At 35.8% G+C, this 16,950-nt stretch overlaps 1 protein-coding gene across 3 annotated transcripts in view; it reads right to left on the bottom strand.

Moving 5' to 3' along the window:
* Positions 1-290: 290 nt before the first annotated feature.
* Positions 291-16,950, bottom strand: part of SLC35F5 (solute carrier family 35 member F5) — a 38,988-nt gene continuing 22,328 nt past the window's right edge. For all 3 annotated transcript variants that reach the window (XM_046658105.1, XM_046658106.1, XM_046658107.1), the window contains 5 exons: positions 14,267-14,426; positions 10,105-10,195; positions 4,574-4,728; positions 3,515-3,608; positions 291-1,375 (listed from right to left, as the gene is read on the bottom strand). In XM_046658105.1, coding sequence (XP_046514061.1) covers positions 3,533-3,608; positions 4,574-4,728; positions 10,105-10,195; positions 14,267-14,426 — 482 coding nt within the window. In that variant the 3' untranslated portion in view covers positions 291-1,375; positions 3,515-3,532. The remainder of the gene's footprint in view (positions 1,376-3,514; positions 3,609-4,573; positions 4,729-10,104; positions 10,196-14,266; positions 14,427-16,950) is intronic.

Raw genomic sequence — 16,950 nt, 5'->3', positions numbered from 1 at the left:
CTCAGGACAGGCAGAAAGATGGCTAAACTTCATTTTAGACTCATGATAACACCAAAGCAATTTAAAAAAGGTAAATAAGACAAACTGAAGCTAACACTGCAAAGAGAATTTTAAAAAAATCAGATTTGCTAAGAAATTTTGAAGAGAAATGAACTATTCTCAAAAGACTTGAAAAAGAAGTGGGTTCTAGATTAATCAAAAGCCTGGATGAACCCTGCGACCTGTCCATCCACCAATGTCTACAGTGAGTAGAGTCCAGGAGCAACTGCACAATAAGTATATATAAGACCTAAGTTTAAGATTTGCAATTAGGGGTACTTTATATTTAATTTAAGCTTGGCAGAGAAAAGAACTCAAACGTAATTTTTAAAGTACAATTTCTTCTTGCCTTCCTTCTTTGGCATTTTAACCATTAAAAATTTACTTGTGAAAACTAGAATTATTTAGAGAAGTGGTACCCACTTCTAGAGTAATTTGGCACATTTACATGTGGAAAAAAATCAGAAACCAACTGATAGATCTGTAATACACAAATACATATATATAAACATTTTATTTTAATAATACTCTTTATCACTTCAAATTTAAATCATCCCATTATGAAAATGTCATAACTGAAGAGAGAACATTTCTTCAAAACTCTAAATTAAGCAGAATTTTATCAACTAAATTTACAGCAATACAGGCTTTAGAAATACTTAATTCTTCATTTTACAATAATACTTTCTCTTTAAAAATCTGTCATGGTTTGTCACAGATTTAAAATACAAGGCACCTAATGCTATGAAAGGATAATACAGTATATGTAGTGTAAGTGAACCAGATATTTTCTCAAATATTCTTTTTAAAGTCCCACCAAATTTGTATGAACATACTTGTTGCATAAATTAAACATTTTTTGTGTTAATTTGCAATGTTTTACAAAACTCAAAATCATAATCCGTACCTATTATAGGTAGCTTATTTTAGCTTTTTAACTATAAGAAATACTGATCTATATACTTAAATGATTTCTGGGAAACATTTTCATAATATAGTTCAGCATTTAACAAATAATATGTGAAAATAAAGTCTCCAGAACACTAAGATTTTATTCCTTGATTAGTTCAAATTATTTTATCAGCTGAATTCCTTGAGATGTGTAAGGCAGGTTGGTCCTTCAGGTGGACTGGAGCCTCCTATAACTGTGGAGATATGCACACAGCTACACAGCAAAGTACTTCATCATGAAAATGAAGAAAACAGTATCAGGAAAATATATTTTAGAGTTCCAAAGAACTGAAACTGTTATTTTTCAGACTAGGCACTGAAACACTTTTTTCTACAAAAACTTGCCAGAGATTGTCTCTTCGCTGTAGAATGTTCCATTATCAAGCTAAAAATAAAACAAACAGAAAAGTCATCATTCGATTACAATTGTGATAGCTTTAATTTTCTACAGTTTGTATTATAAGAAGAAAATTATCTTAACACTGAAACATATATCAAACACAGTAACAAATACTTCCTAACTGGATACTCAAACCTGAGGTGAGTCCTAAGAACTCAGGAAAGTAAGTTCTAGAGCAATGTCAACAGCTGACATCCACTACTACCCACAGGTCACGCAAGAACAGTGCTATTCACGGTGTACTCCACCATTACCCCTGCTGAGACGAGGACTCCTACCCAGCCTGGCCCCCTGTACTTTACTGCAGTCCACCTTCTTTAGTCTTCACTAGCTCCCCTTTATCCAGCTCTCACTTCTGAAAATACTGAAACCTTGCCTGCGTGGGGGTAGGGTGTGAGTATGGAAATAATGTACAGCATGCCAGAGAGGGAAAATGCATAAACTATAGCATTAAAAACTTTAAAGACTAACTAGGGGTATTTTTTTTAATTTAAAGATGGAAAATAAACACATATTTAGTTCCACTCTGTCCCCAACTCCTTAGTAAAAAGACAATAAAGGGATTGTTTTTTTACAGGACTAAACCACATGGACAAAGAAAAGAGGGGAGACAAGCAAATGGCAGCTAACTCTTAGCTAGCAACGGGGAAGAACAACTAGATACCTCGGTAAGCAGGGTGAAGAAACAACTAAAAGCAGCAAGATTGGTACACAGTTCATAGAAAAAGCAGTCAGACACTCAGATGCCTTCCCTTTACTTTTCAGAGCTAGCCAAGTGCCTCTTCTTCATCTCAGAAGATCTGAGGTTAATTCTCTACAAGGGGTGGTAACAGAGGGTCTCTAGACTGGGGAAATGCCAGGAACAACCAATCCTACATGGCTCAGGCAAAAGCAATGTTTACAGTCATAACGATTACAGCTCCATCCAAAATTATGCCATAACTACCCTGGGATGCTGAGGAGGTAGGAATGATATAGGGCTGGAAGGCAGACAAGTGGGGTGGGAACAGAGATGGGGGGACTTCAAGGAAATCTGTCCTCATCTACCATAGAGGGGAATCAACTGAAGATGCCTAAAACTGAGACATCAAGCATGGCACGTAGACAGGAAGGAAACCATCAGAAGAATCAACTGTGAGTTTGAAGTGATTCCCTGAGGACAGGGAGAGAATGACAGCAGCAGGGGGGTGCACGGCAGAAGACAGCTGGCTGCTTTGTACATGAAGTCAGAGGTGAATTTACCACGAAGATAATGAAACATACGCTTCAAGGCCAATGTGAGTGCAAGGAAGTGACAGGGCTCCAGGTGAAGAGGGGAAGCCCAGCCACCACCAGGGAACATTTCAATAGAAACTGCGGAAAGTTATCTCTGAAGAAAGGGACCTCCATCTCCAGAATTCCAATAATTTATTGTGATCTCTCATTCTAAATAAATACATAATCATTTCTGTGCCCACTGAAGGTATATGTTGGGTGTTACTTCAAGCATTCATTCAGTGAAACAAAATATGATATACTCTTTCTGTCATGTAAGAAATATAAAAGATAATATTTCCTAAAATTAAAAAAAGAATGGGGAAATGTTCTTGAAACACTGTTAGGTGAAAAAGCAGTCTGAGAATGAGTACATACATTGTGCCAATTATGGAAAACACACACACATAGAGAAAAGACTGGACATACAGCAAAGTATTACATTTTTTTCTCTTACTTTTATACTCAGAGAAAAAATGTTTTTTCTAAAGTATATCATTAAATAAAATAATGACCCTCAGCACGAATAAAAGTAACACTTAAAACTTGGGATCATTTCATTTGAGTCAGGCACTACTGGACATAAACTTACCAAGTATTTAATAACTCTAACAACCTTACAAGGGAGGTTCTATTGTAACCTCATTTCACAAATAAGAAAACTGAGGGACAGAGAGGTTAAGAACCTTGCATAAGGTCACACAGCTAGTACATAGAGAAGCTGGAATTGGATCCCATGCAGTTTGACTACCTTAGCCTTTAGGCTGTACTGCCTCTCAAACAACTAATTATGGAAAATCATCAACTCTGTATTTAAGTAACACAAGAATAAGAACCTTATTCAACACTAATGCCAGCTAACATACAAACCTGGACCACAGACAACAGCTAACTAGCTCCATCCTCCTGAGAAACACCGTGCATAGGAATGAGACTCTCACACTGTTCGCTGTCTTCTGGAACCCTTAAAAAAAAAGGCTAAAGTTAAGGAAAGCTTTAGAGTTGAAGGGAATTCTTAAAAATTATGTACTCCACTGGCTGAAGCTGTGAGGTCGGAACTAAGACAAGAACAAGATTTCCCAACAACTTGTCCCAAGTTCTTTTTATAGAAGAATGTAAAAAGCTTTCTCTTGGGGCCAGTCTGGTGACGTAGTGGTTAAGTTCATGCACTCCACTTCGGGAGCCTGGGGTTCACAAGTTCAGATCCTGGATGTGGACCTACACACTGCTTGTGAGCCACGCTGGGGTGGTGTCTCACATACAAAATAGAGGAAGATTGCCAGAGATGTTAGCTCAGAGACAATCTTCCTCACAAAAAAAAAAAAAGCTCTCTCTTAAAAATAAAGTGAAAAAGAAAATTTGAGGCAATGTTGTTATATTTTATTACGAATTTTGTTCAAACCAGTAAAAGTTTTCTACATTTAAATTCATTATAGCATAATAGTAAGCACTTTGGTTTTACCTGTGAATCAAAACATTTTTTAAAAAAAAGTAGTTGTGAAGAAGCTACCTGATCATCCAAAGGATCTAAACAAATTATTTTAATTTTATTGGGCATGGTACACAGATAAATATAATGTTTCAATAATTCTTCACAAAATCCCTAAAAGATAGGCCAACATAACATGATTCCCAGTTTATTTAGTAAACACTATTGTTTTTTTTTAAAGATATTATTTTTTTTCCTTTTTCTCCCCAAAGCCCCCCAGTACATAGTTGTACATTCTTCGTTGTGGGTCCTTCTAGTTGTGCCATGTGGGACGCTGCCTCAGCGTGGTTTGATAAGCAGTGCCATGTCCACGCCCAGGATTCGAACCAACGAAACACTGGGCCGCCTGCAGCGGAGCACGCGGACTTAACCACTCGGCCACGGGGCCAGCCCCATAGTAAACACTATTTTTTAAAAATTTATATTGGAACTAGACCTACCTCTGAATTCGATGTTTTCTGCATATAAAGGCAAAAACTCTTCTGATTCCCACCATCACAGGATCCCAATTATTATAATGGCATAGGAGAGTTGCAATAAAAAATGAAAAAAATACAGGGATAGCGCCTGCAAAAAATAACCAAGAAAACTGCACCTAAAAATAAAAGATAAAAAAAAAAACTCCACAATTATAATTAAGATAATTTTCCCCTTTAACATGTTTTCCACATATGAAAACTTGCAAGAATAAGTTAAAACATCAAGAAGACAATACTAAGTATTGACAACATATTATTAAGTACACTATTATTAAATATAAGGATTTAGGACTCCAATGTACGATTCCACTTGCTTAATTTACCAACAAAAATACTTCTTGCTTGGAAAACAGCCTAAAAGAAAGGCAAGAGGATGCTTTTCATTTATTAGGCAGGCAAAGTACACCTGAGAGCAGAATTAGGAAACTTCAAGCTTTTGTCTGACACACCACGTTGCCCGTTCTTCTTTATTGGATACTGCCTACTCTCAAAGTGATCCTCCCCCTCAGCTTCTGAAGTCATCTTCAAAAACTCACATTTTTAAAAACTATATTATGCTATAGTTGTGATATGTTATGTTACGGTTCTTTTAAGACAGCGCTAAAAACAGATAAAAACTCAAGTGCAACTTTTGCAAACCTTTCATTAACAATTTGCAACAAATTCTAATCCTGATACTTAAAACTCACCTGATTATCTAATAACAAATGAGAAAAATTCAAAAGAAAATTGTAAGTAAAATGAAGACTAGAAATAGGAACACTTTTACTAGGAAAGTGAGCCAGAGAAGGCAAACAGCAAGGCAGGCCTCAGCGGGAGACCCTCCCCTCCCATCACCAGGGCTGCCCTTCCAATCCAGCATCTATCAGGGTTGTCAAGAAAAGAAAAAATGAGATGCCATAAAGTTACCAAAAAAAGGAAAATCATTCTTCCTTTCACTAGTTTACCTTTACAATCCAGATTCAACTAAGGATGGAAAACAACTGTCAGAGAAGAGGCCTGCACGGATGAATACTGAGACTCGCTGCGACACACTAGTTGTTTGCTCTCAAAACAATGACGGAAACAGTAACTCCTATCTTTTAAAACAGGGAAGGAAAACTGTGCTCGCCCTCTTGAAGTATTAAAAAAACAAAGTTTAGAATCATAGGCAAGACTCCCTCTGGTGGGAAACATATGCTATTCCATTTCCGAGCACCATTAGTCAGAGCAAAGGGGTTTTGTGAAAACAAGGTTTTTTACGAGGGACTTACAATGCATAACACAAGGATAATCACTGGCAACTTTTAACACGCACGTCCTGCTTGAATGGTACACACACACTCAGGCTGAGTCAGCCTAAGAACACCCAAGAAAGAGCAGTCAGTAAGAGAAACTAAAAAGCCTTCATACCGTTATCAAATTATTGGTATAACATATTCTTGGAATATTTGTCAGAATACTTAATATTCTAGAAACATGATGATGCACTTAAATGACCCAAGACAGAAAAAGTATGAAAAAGTTATGACAAATGAGAGTTAAAAATATAGATACAGGGGCCTGCCCCGTGGTGTAGTGGTTAAGTTTGGCTCGCTCCGGTTCAGCAGCCTGGGTTCAGTTCCCGGGCACAGACCTACATCACTTGTCGCAGCCATGCTGTGGTGGTGACCCACATACAAAATAAAGGAAGCCTGGCAACAGATGTGAGCTCAGGGTGAATCTTCCTCAAAAAAAAATCTAGATACTGTTGATAGAATGATTTCACAAATATTCAACTAAAACTCTATTTTATAACTGAAAAAAAGCAAACTTTACAAAGGTAGGTAAAACGCTAGATGACTTTTAGAGGCAAAGTGGACTTTTACTGATGTGTTGCCACATAATAAAAAAATTCTAATTTGATTTCCAACAAGCTATGAAGACAATTTTTTAAAATGAAGACAGGAACTTGAGATGTATGAGAAAGATTTTTTCCTTGTGTATAAAAAAAACTTAGGTTTATTAACAAAGAAAATTGCCTATGTAAACATAAAAAAGTTTAATTCCTGAACATAACTCTGAATATGATTAGGGGTGCTTCCTATTACATAAAATATCAATTATAAATAGCTTAAAATAACCAATTTGTTTTAAGCACAATAAATAACGTTAATGAAAGCTAAAATTTCAGAAACTATATATAAATATAGTTGGCTATCAGAATCAAAAAACCCCAGGAAAGTTGATTTCTCCTGTCATGTTTCTACTACAGTTCTGTGGCACACTCTGCTACTTTTTCCAGAAGGTTCCCTCCTACCCTCAATTTCCACCGAAGGCCCACTCTACTCATTTAACTGTTGCCTAATTCTAGACATGACGACAATCAAGAAAACACTATTTGGCTATGTTTTTCTAATCAATTACATATACCTACATTTTCCCTTTTCTTGTGTTTGCCTTCGTCTTAAAATATCTGATTAAACAAATTACACAATCTTTTAATAAAATTGGGTCCCCTGTGACAGTTCTTTTAAAAAAATCCCTCTAATTAACTTTCAATTTTTTATTTTTCAAATCTGCAAAAGCTGATATTTTCAAAATATCAGTAAAGTTCATTTACACAGCAGTCTACCAAAATCCTCTAATAAGTAGCACTTCCCCAGTTTCACTAGAATGATTTGGGTTAATATTCAAGATTATGACCCTGATGAGTGGAAGGACTTGGATATTATTTAAATCTATCAAAAAATTTAAATGTGTAACTTTAGCGTTATGTGTGTTTCATAACATCCACATTCTTTGAAAACGCATGGTGTATAAGATAATTCTCAACTAAGGAGAAGATCTCCAGTTTTAACCATGACAAATAAATAAGAATTTACTGAACCATAAAACAAAGTTAAATATCACCACAGCATTGTTTTTTAAATAAAGAAGACACATATCATTGAGAGTATTTTGCCTCCATCCTAAAAACTGTAGTAAGATGTAAAGAAAAATAGAGCTTTAAAAATCTGATTATAGCCAAAGCAATCTTGAGAAAAAAGAACAAAGCTGGAGGCATCAAAATCTCTAATTTCAAAATATACTACAAAGCCATAGTAATCAAAACAGCATGATACTGATACAAAAACAGGCATACAGATCAATGGAACAGAAATAAAACCATACATCTATGGACTGCTAATTTTTAACAAACGAGCCAAGAACATACAATAGAGAAAGGAAGCTTTCTTCAATAAATGGTGTTGGGAGAACTGGAAAGCCATGTGCAAAAGAATGAAAGTAGAACATTATCTTACACCATGCACAAAAATAAACTCAAAATGGATTAAAGACTTCAATGAAAGACCTGAAACCATAAAACTCCTAGGAGAACATATAGGCAATATATTCTTTGACAGTGGTCTTAACAGTTTCTTTTTGAATACCATGTCCACTCAGGCAAGGGAAACAAAAGAAAAAATACACAAATAGGACTACATCAAAGTAAAAAGCTTCTTCATAGCAAAGGAAACCATCAACAAAATGAAAAGACAATCCACCAACTGGGAGAAAATATTTGCAAATCACATATCCAACAAAGGGTTAATTTAAAAAATCTATAAAGAACTCTTACAATTCAACAACAAAAAAGCAAACCTGATCAAAAAATGGGCAGAGGATACGAACAGACATTTTTTCAAAGAAGGCATACAGATGACCAACAGGCACATGAAAAGATGTTCAACATCACGAATCATCAGGGAAATCCAAATCAAAACTACAATGAGGGGCCGGCCCCGTGGCTGAGTGGTTAAATTTGCGTGCTCCGCTTTGGCGGCCCAGGGTTTCACCGGTTTGGATTCTGGGCACGGACATGGCACCACTCATCAGGCCATGCTGAGGGGACATCCCACATGCCACAACTAGAGGGACCCACAACTAAAAATATACAACTATGTACCAGGGGGCTTTGGGGAGAAAAAGGAAAAATAAAATCTTTAAAAAAAAAACTACAATAAGCTATCACATTTACACCAGTCAGAATGTCTATAATTAACAAGACAAGAAATAACAAATGTTGGAGAGGATATGAAGGAAAGGGAACCCTCATACACTGCTGGTGGGAATGCAAACTGGTGCAGTCACCATGGAAAACAGTATGGAGATTTCTCAACAAATTAAAAACAGAAATACCGTATGATCCAGATATCTCACTACTGATATTTATCCAAAGAAGATGAAATCAACAATGGGAAAGAGATTTATGCACCCCTATGTTCATCACAGCATTACTCGCAATAGCCAAGATGCAGAAGCAACCCAAGTGCCCACCAACAGATGAACGGATAAACAAGATATGGCATACATATACAATGAAATATTACTCAGCCATAAAGATAAAATCATGCCATTTGCGACAACACAGATGGACGCTGAGGGTATTGTGCTAAGCGAAATAGGCCAGACAGAGAAAGACAAGCACCATATGATTTCACTCATATGTGTAAGATGAACACACACATGGACAAGGAGAAGAGATGAGTGGTTACCAGAGGGGAAGTGGGTTGGTGGAGGGAGAAAGGGGTAAGGGGCACATATATATAGTGACAGATAAAAACTAGACTATTGGTGGTGAACATAACACAGTCTATCAGAAACTGATACACAATAACGTACATCTGAAATTTACACAATGTTATAAGCCAATATGACCTCAATAAAGTAAATTTAAAAAATCTAATTATAACTTCTACACCTTATAAGCCCTTGGGCTTTCCAGTATTGAGTCTTCCAATTATACTAAAAATAGACACACATACCATTTTGTCACTTAATACCTGGAGTTAAAAGCTTACAAATACTGCACTGAGTGATAAATGGCTACACTACATCTTCTGGCGCTAGCCAATGGCACACTTCTTTTCTTCCTGTTACCCCTAGGAACACTGAAGAAACTCCTCCCTTCAGGCTGCAGTGAGGGACACTCCCGATTCCCTTTTGTGCAATGTTATCATTGCCAATATTTATCACAAGAATCCTCGAATCCAGACCAGGACTTCAAAGAAGGAAGGAAGAAGCACCTGCCCTGCTGAGTCCAGATAGAAATGTGCATTCGCTGAGAAACAACAGTATTCATGTGCTGCTCGTATCTGTAGTAGTATTAGCATAGCGTTGAAGAACCTTTAGAGTTTACCTCAGAAATCAAAATAGTACTTCACATACGATGAGCTACATCCCCTACTCCGCAACACCGACTTATCAAAGAACATTTGGAACATAATCAGCTCCAAAACCAGAGAACTACATATAAAGATACTGCCCTTAACTTAGAAATTGAGAAAAAAAAATTGAAAGGCTAAAAATGCAAGAGATTATCTATTTCTTTGGTACTTTTTATATCTCTATGTGGTAAAGCACCTTGGGAGAGAAGGCATCAAGTATTATTCATGGTCATATCCCTTATAATTTACTCACATCCCTTAACTTTCATTAGCCCTGTTTTAATAATGTACCTAAATTAATATCCAATAAATAGTTAGTCTTACCTTTTTCATACACATGTCAGCTATTATAGACAGAGGTATTGTCAGGCTTAGTGCAAGTGTGCCTATCAATGATGAGGTAAGAAAGCAGCCCCTAAAAAGGAAAAAAAGAAAATATACATTTCTATATTAAAAAAAGTACAAGAACCAAAGGAAAACACTGATCAAAGACTATCTATCCTACAATATAGATGTGAGAGATCAGGAGCAAAAATAAAAGCTTATGATGGACTGAGGCATAACAAATAATGAAGTTACTAAGATGATTCTTGAAGTTTATTTTCAAATATTAAAAGTCCAAATATCTAAGTATAAAACTTTCAAAGTATTTTAGGCTATTTTCAAGATCTGCTTAGAGACGTTATTCAACTTTAGATGTACAACTTCTACTTCTTTAACATTTTTTATAAAACTGTTGAAAGAGTTCTTACCATGTTGTGATAATGATACTTGGCTAACAAAGGAAACAGCTTCATTAGAACTGCAGGACAACACCTCACAACACAGACTTTAAGAATGTGATACGCCAACACGTGAGTCTGTCAAAGCAAAAATATCTCACCCTTACCAAAACTAAAATAGTCTTTAGAGAACTGTCGCTCTTTTGGTTTGGCTTAGCATCGAAAAGAAAATACTGAATATTTTTAAAGGATATTTCCTTTTCATTTTCCATTTTTCTAGCAATTTTCCTAACCTAAACCTAAGCTCTTCATTTTATGTTCACTTTGAATTATCAATATTGGTAACAAATTTGGAAATATCAATCTGTATATAATTTTGTTTAGTTGAAGGAAAAAAATGAAGGAAAGCATTATACCAAATAGATAAGCCATTTAGAAAGTCTAATAATTTAGGTATATAAGAAGAAAATGAATTATGGGTATGATAAAACCATAATATATATAATTAGGACTACAGACTCATAAAAATTATAGGCAAGTAAATTCTAGCTCAGTCTATGTTAGAATTAATAATGCTATCCCACAATAAATAAGAGGCTATCTCTTGATAAAGTGTCACTCAAAGTATTCAACAGAGGCTGGACAATTCTTACTGGTGAGGTAAAGAGAACTCAAGTACTAGCGCTTCCCACTACTCATGAGCAGCTCTGTGGAAACAAGGTTCGGGGTCAAATACGTTTTTTCTTTTTAACGCAGCACATGTTCTTAGAGATTTATAATGCAAAGTACTACGATAAAGAGTTTGAGACAAAGCATTAAAAAAATCTGTTTGATTTATACCAGCTTTTTCCAGTTTAGCGAATGGTTGAATCCTTTTGTCATCTGTTATCATTTCAGGGACACACTTTGGGAAAAGCTGAGACGGAGGACTAGGTCCTATCATCTAACATCTATACTAGATGGTACAGTATATGGTACAGGATATGGACTTAAAGGAGTGCTTGAATTTTTAAAAAATAAACAATGAGTGACAAGTACACATCTTTAATTTACAAAAAATTCACAACTGCACTTTTGCATCTGGAGTTTACTACTCAGCACTTTATATATGCTGAAGTTTACTATTCTATTTATAAATATACAAGAACCGTGCCTCCCTCAAAAGAAGGGAATCATCATACACGCAAAGATTATATCTTCTGATCTAAGTTTTTATTTTTTATGATTTAAAAAGATATGAAATATATACAGACATGCTTCTTACAGTCGTTTTGAGTTACCAACACCTAAAATTTAAGAGATATAATGTTTGTTTCATTATGATTAACTTACTGCTACTGAGTTGTTACCGTAAGTACTCAAATGCTTGAGTGTAGAAATATAGCTGAAAAATAAACCTTATTGAGATCCTGAAAAATCCATCCTAGGTAAGGACAAACATCGCTTTAATCATAATATATGCCTCTGAGTGTCCAGTTTAACTATTTAACAATAAACACTCATATACACAGTTGGGAATATAAATTGTGTTCCCTCTGTGGGGAATGATTTTGCAATTCTCTACCAAAATCTAAAGTCCACATGTTTGACTCTGTCTTTTTTACTTACCGGCCTTTATCCTATAGAATGCTTACATACATATGAGGATGTTCAATACCATATTTTTCACAAAGCAAAACTCTGGAAACTCAAAATGGCTCTCAATAAGGAACTGGTAGAACACATTGTGCTCTATCCATTATGTTACATGATGGGCTGGAACATAATAGATTAGAATACTACACAGGCTTTGAAAAGATGAAGGGAATCTAAGTGCTGATATGTAAAGATTTACAAGACAACAATTGGTGAAAAAAAAAACAAAACCAAAGTACAAAACAATATCCACAGTATTCTCCCATTTGTGTGTTGAATATAAAACAAAATTAGGGGGAAATTCAGAGACTGATACACACTCCTGTATGTATAGAAAACTTCGTAGAAGCCTTAGAAGTTAATAGTGGTTGTACCTGGGGAAAAGGAATGGAAATTTGGGGTAGAAGGGAGATTTCCTTTTCATTGTCAAGTCTTTTGTATGTATTACTCTTTTAACTTTAAAAAAGTTAAATAAAAAGAGAATAAAATATTCCAAAACAGATTATTTAAATATAAAATTTTCCAAGGGAGCAAACTCAAAAGGAGATTATATGTCTAGTCATATTTGATTCCCAAAGCCTACATTAAATTCTGAACATGAAACTCTATTACATATTTTTATTAAAGTTCTCAATAAAGAATGTGCACTTTAATATTTGTAGGTGGCACAATCCATGTTTACAATGAGTCTCAATGTAATAAGGACCATACTAAACCCTTCTCTATTCTACATTCCAAAGAATAATTTAATTATTTCTTTCAAATATGTAAAAACTCCTTGAAGTTTTCTAATTTAAACTAAACTTAGAAAACTAGAGAATATGAACTTGTATTAACATACAGTGAATACATAATTATTTAAAGCACATGGTTCATTGGGTTGAATCATATGAAAGTGCAGTCAAAAATGGTTGAAGATCAACAATTCCTTACGGTTCAACAAAGTTCAATCAAAACACTACCAGTAAGTAGTTCTATCTCCCCAGAACAAGAGTGGAGAGAAGCAAGAGAAACCACAGAACAAAAGAAGTGACAGGACAAGAGAAGAGGAGGACATACGATATATATACAGAATAAAATATGCTACTCTTTTTGGTTTTAAAAAATTGAGCACCAAAAAGGCATGTAATGAAAGATAGAAAAATGAACGAGTAAATGGATTCTGATAGCAAAGAGTATTACATCAACAACGGAATTTAAGATAAGCACATAAATTACTATAATATAAGGTATCTTTAAGTGCTACATGAAAGGAAGTGAGTGTAGAGATCAAAAAAAAAAAAAATAGAGGCATTTCCTTAATTGGGGAGGGGTCAGAAGTGTAGGCAGAGCATCAAGGAAGACTTTATGGAAAAGGCCATTTTTGCTGCAGTCTTCTGCAAGGGAAAACTAGTCAGTAGTCTTAATTGGCATATAATAAAATTCATTTAGGATTTAAGGACAAATTGCTCTCTCTTTTTAAGTTCCTATTAGAAGGAAAGAGGACTAAGTATCAAGCTCTATATTTGAAAAGTTTCTTAAACTCTATACATAGTATTGTCTGCAAACTATTTCAGAATTATTATCACATAATATATTTGATACTATAACATAACAAAGTATCTAACATCTCAAATTAATCAGAGTTTAGGGTTTACATATCTGGCTCACCCATATGAAAAATCCTGAGAATAAACAAAACAAAAAAGCCTATGAATGAGCAGACATTCCAAAGTCCCTTAAATGAGGAAAGGCCCCTAGATTCTCACTTAGAACTCATCTTATTCACACTTGGGATACACATCTTGTAAGTTCAGATGTCCACTAGATAATGACGCCTTTCACCTGCATAACATTCTACTTTCTAAAACACTTTCATAAATTTAGGTCATTCATATTCATTCAACAAATATTTACTGAGCTCCTTCTGTGTGCAAGGCACTATGCTATATAATGGGTATATAAAAGTTAAAAAGTAAAAATAAAGTTCCTGCTCTAATGGAGTTCTTGTATTAAATTGTAAATGTGGTGTGGGGGTGGGAAGGTGCAGAGGAGGGGCCATCAGAAGACAGAAGAAATATAAATGCTTAAATTACCCAAAAGTCAATAAATTGATACTAATAAATCATAGAGTAATAAATAGTACATACCACAACCACAGGAACTCTGAGAGAACTGTTCCAATAAGGCCATTAATGATAATGCACATTAATACTACTTTATTGGGAAACTCAAAGTCCTCAAATCCAGTATAATGAAGTAAAAAGAAACCTGGCCATAAGAGCAGCAGATTAAACAGACCTACAAAACCTAAACATGTATAAAAAAGACAAAAGTTAGTAATTGCGGTTTACTTAAATTTTCCAGACTTATAACTCTGTAATTAAAAACATTAGATTCTGCACAAAGGGCTCCAACAGGTTTCCTCAACTGGAACTTCTGTTTCTTTGTTAAGTCAGTCCTGTGCACAGCACACCAGAAAAACTCTATCAAGCAACTGCTGACCACTGAGTCTTCAAAGTTCAACTATCCACACTGCGTGGAGCAACTTCTGCCAAATAAACCACTTAAAACAATTCCAAAAGAAGGGTTGTTAACCTTAGCTACTCATAATATAGCGTGCTAGAACTTAAAGAAATAACCGGGGGTGGGGGGGAGGAGGATGTATGTATATTCAGCCTAAATTAATTATGAGGAATTGGACAGTACGTTCTCTCATTCAACTAGCATATTTAAAGCACCTGGGCTATGCTAGCAATAATGGAGAAAGGTTCCAAGAAAGATAAAATTCTTGGTTCCTGCCCTCCCAGTGCTCATAAGCTAGCTGGTGAGATAACATACATACACAAGTAGCTGTTCAGTGTATGAACTAAGTACAGACTACTTGTAAAGGAAGGCTGTAACGTTTAGTGGTTAAAAACGCGTGCTCTGCAGTCTGACTGCCGTGGGTTCCAATCCCAGCTTTACCATTCACTAGTAGTATAAAGTGCAGATACAGAAGCAAAAACCTCTTTTAGGCCTCAGTTTTCCAATCTACAAGTGTGAAACAATATTTAATTAGGCTACTGGGCAGATTAGACGAAATAGATAAAATATAGCAGACTACGTGGCACGCCGTGACCAGTTAAAGGCTAGCTATTATCATAGGAATGTAAGTTTATACATGGCTACATACATATGAATGTAAAGATTATAAAGAAAAAAATATTACAAGTTTGTGGTAATTTTACTGCACTTTCTATATAGTTAAACATCCCAGAGCCACTATCACATCCACAAGGTAACTATAGAACTCTCTTAAAAGAAAACTGAATTACAGTAGATACATATTTCATATTTGCTGCTAAATAATAAAATAGTATTTAGGATGCCTAGTTCAATCTTCTTACCAGGGCTGGAGCACCTACTCTCTATCTGCTGCAAAAGACTCACAGCCATTGCCTTCTTTGGGAGAGCAAATAAGTCCGCCTTTCCCAGGAAGTTCCCACCCCTCCCCGCCCCACACCCTCTGCAGCCAACAACTGACTGATGGGCCATTCACAAGGTCGGCCTTCATGGTTCAAGGCCAGGACAACTCTGAGGATGGCCTAGACATATCAACCACTCTCGCTCCCCATCTGCCACCTGCCCCCACCCCTGCCAGGAACTGGGCCAAACCTCTACTGAGACCACGTGGTCCTTTCCCCTTCTGCATCCTGCTTCTCTCACTTGCTTGCCAGTCCTTCCTGCAGAGCACTCCCTCAATAAGTCACCCACATCAAATCCCTGTCTCATATCCTGCTTCTAGGAAATCCAACTTAAGACATCTAGTGATAAAAATAAAAACAAACAAAACGACACACATTCAGAGGGAACTCATGACCTAAAAAGCTTGCATCACATTAAAAAAGGTATTCTAGTTAAAACACCAAAATTTGACATTATCAGAACCCAAATCTATTTTCTGGTCCCTGAACTATCAAGTCTATGAAATTCCACATAAATTTACGACCTCTGGACCTGGAGACAAAGGTCCAAATCACTTCACCTATTCTTCACACTTTCCAGAATGTGGTCCGCATACCTTCCTGTTCTTCCCTAAAGTGAACACTCCAGCACGATGACATGGATCTACTTGCTGCTCCCTGCTATGCTTTGCTCACATCCCCACACTCAGAGAACTCTCCACATCCCAGTCCTATCTTCTTCTTCTCCAATCCTGTCCATCCTGAAGCCCAGGTCAAATCAACAATGCCTTACCGAGCACATCACATATGAAGAAGACCAATCAAGTAACATGTCTATGTGCACTCTCACCAATAAGAGTGAATTAAATAACTTTTCTTGAAAGTTGCCAATCTTAAAAAAGAAGACTCAAAAAATATTAACATTTCATTGCACTCCAGATAGAATTTTCTATGACTCTAAAATAAGACATCACTAAAATTATCTTCATACTTAAGGTGTATTTATTGAATTCTATACTTAAAAGGGACTTGATTGATCACCCAGTCTGGTGGCTTTTCAAAAATTTATTTTTGTTAATCTTTAGGCACAAATATTCAAACTATTTTTAGCAGAAAACTCTTTTCTACAAATTAAATTATAATGCAAAAAGCATAATAAAGCAAAGTTGTTTCAGCCAAAGCAGCAAAGGAGTTCAAGAACCAGACCCATGCATGCAACTCCATCTCCTCCCTCCCTTCCCAGGACGCTCTGTAAATCAGTTTGGAAGCTACTCATCTAGTCCAATCTCCTCATTGTTTCAGATGAATATGAGATAAAGGAAGTTATAGCAGCTAGAATCCAGGCCTCCTGATTCCCTGTAAGCTGTACTTTGAACTCTTATCACCAG

Source organism: Equus quagga, chromosome 4 (assembly GCF_021613505.1).
Source record: "Equus quagga isolate Etosha38 chromosome 4, UCLA_HA_Equagga_1.0, whole genome shotgun sequence".
Taxonomy (NCBI): domain Eukaryota; kingdom Metazoa; phylum Chordata; class Mammalia; order Perissodactyla; family Equidae; genus Equus; species Equus quagga.
This window is presented reverse-complemented; position numbering and strand designations above follow the sequence as displayed.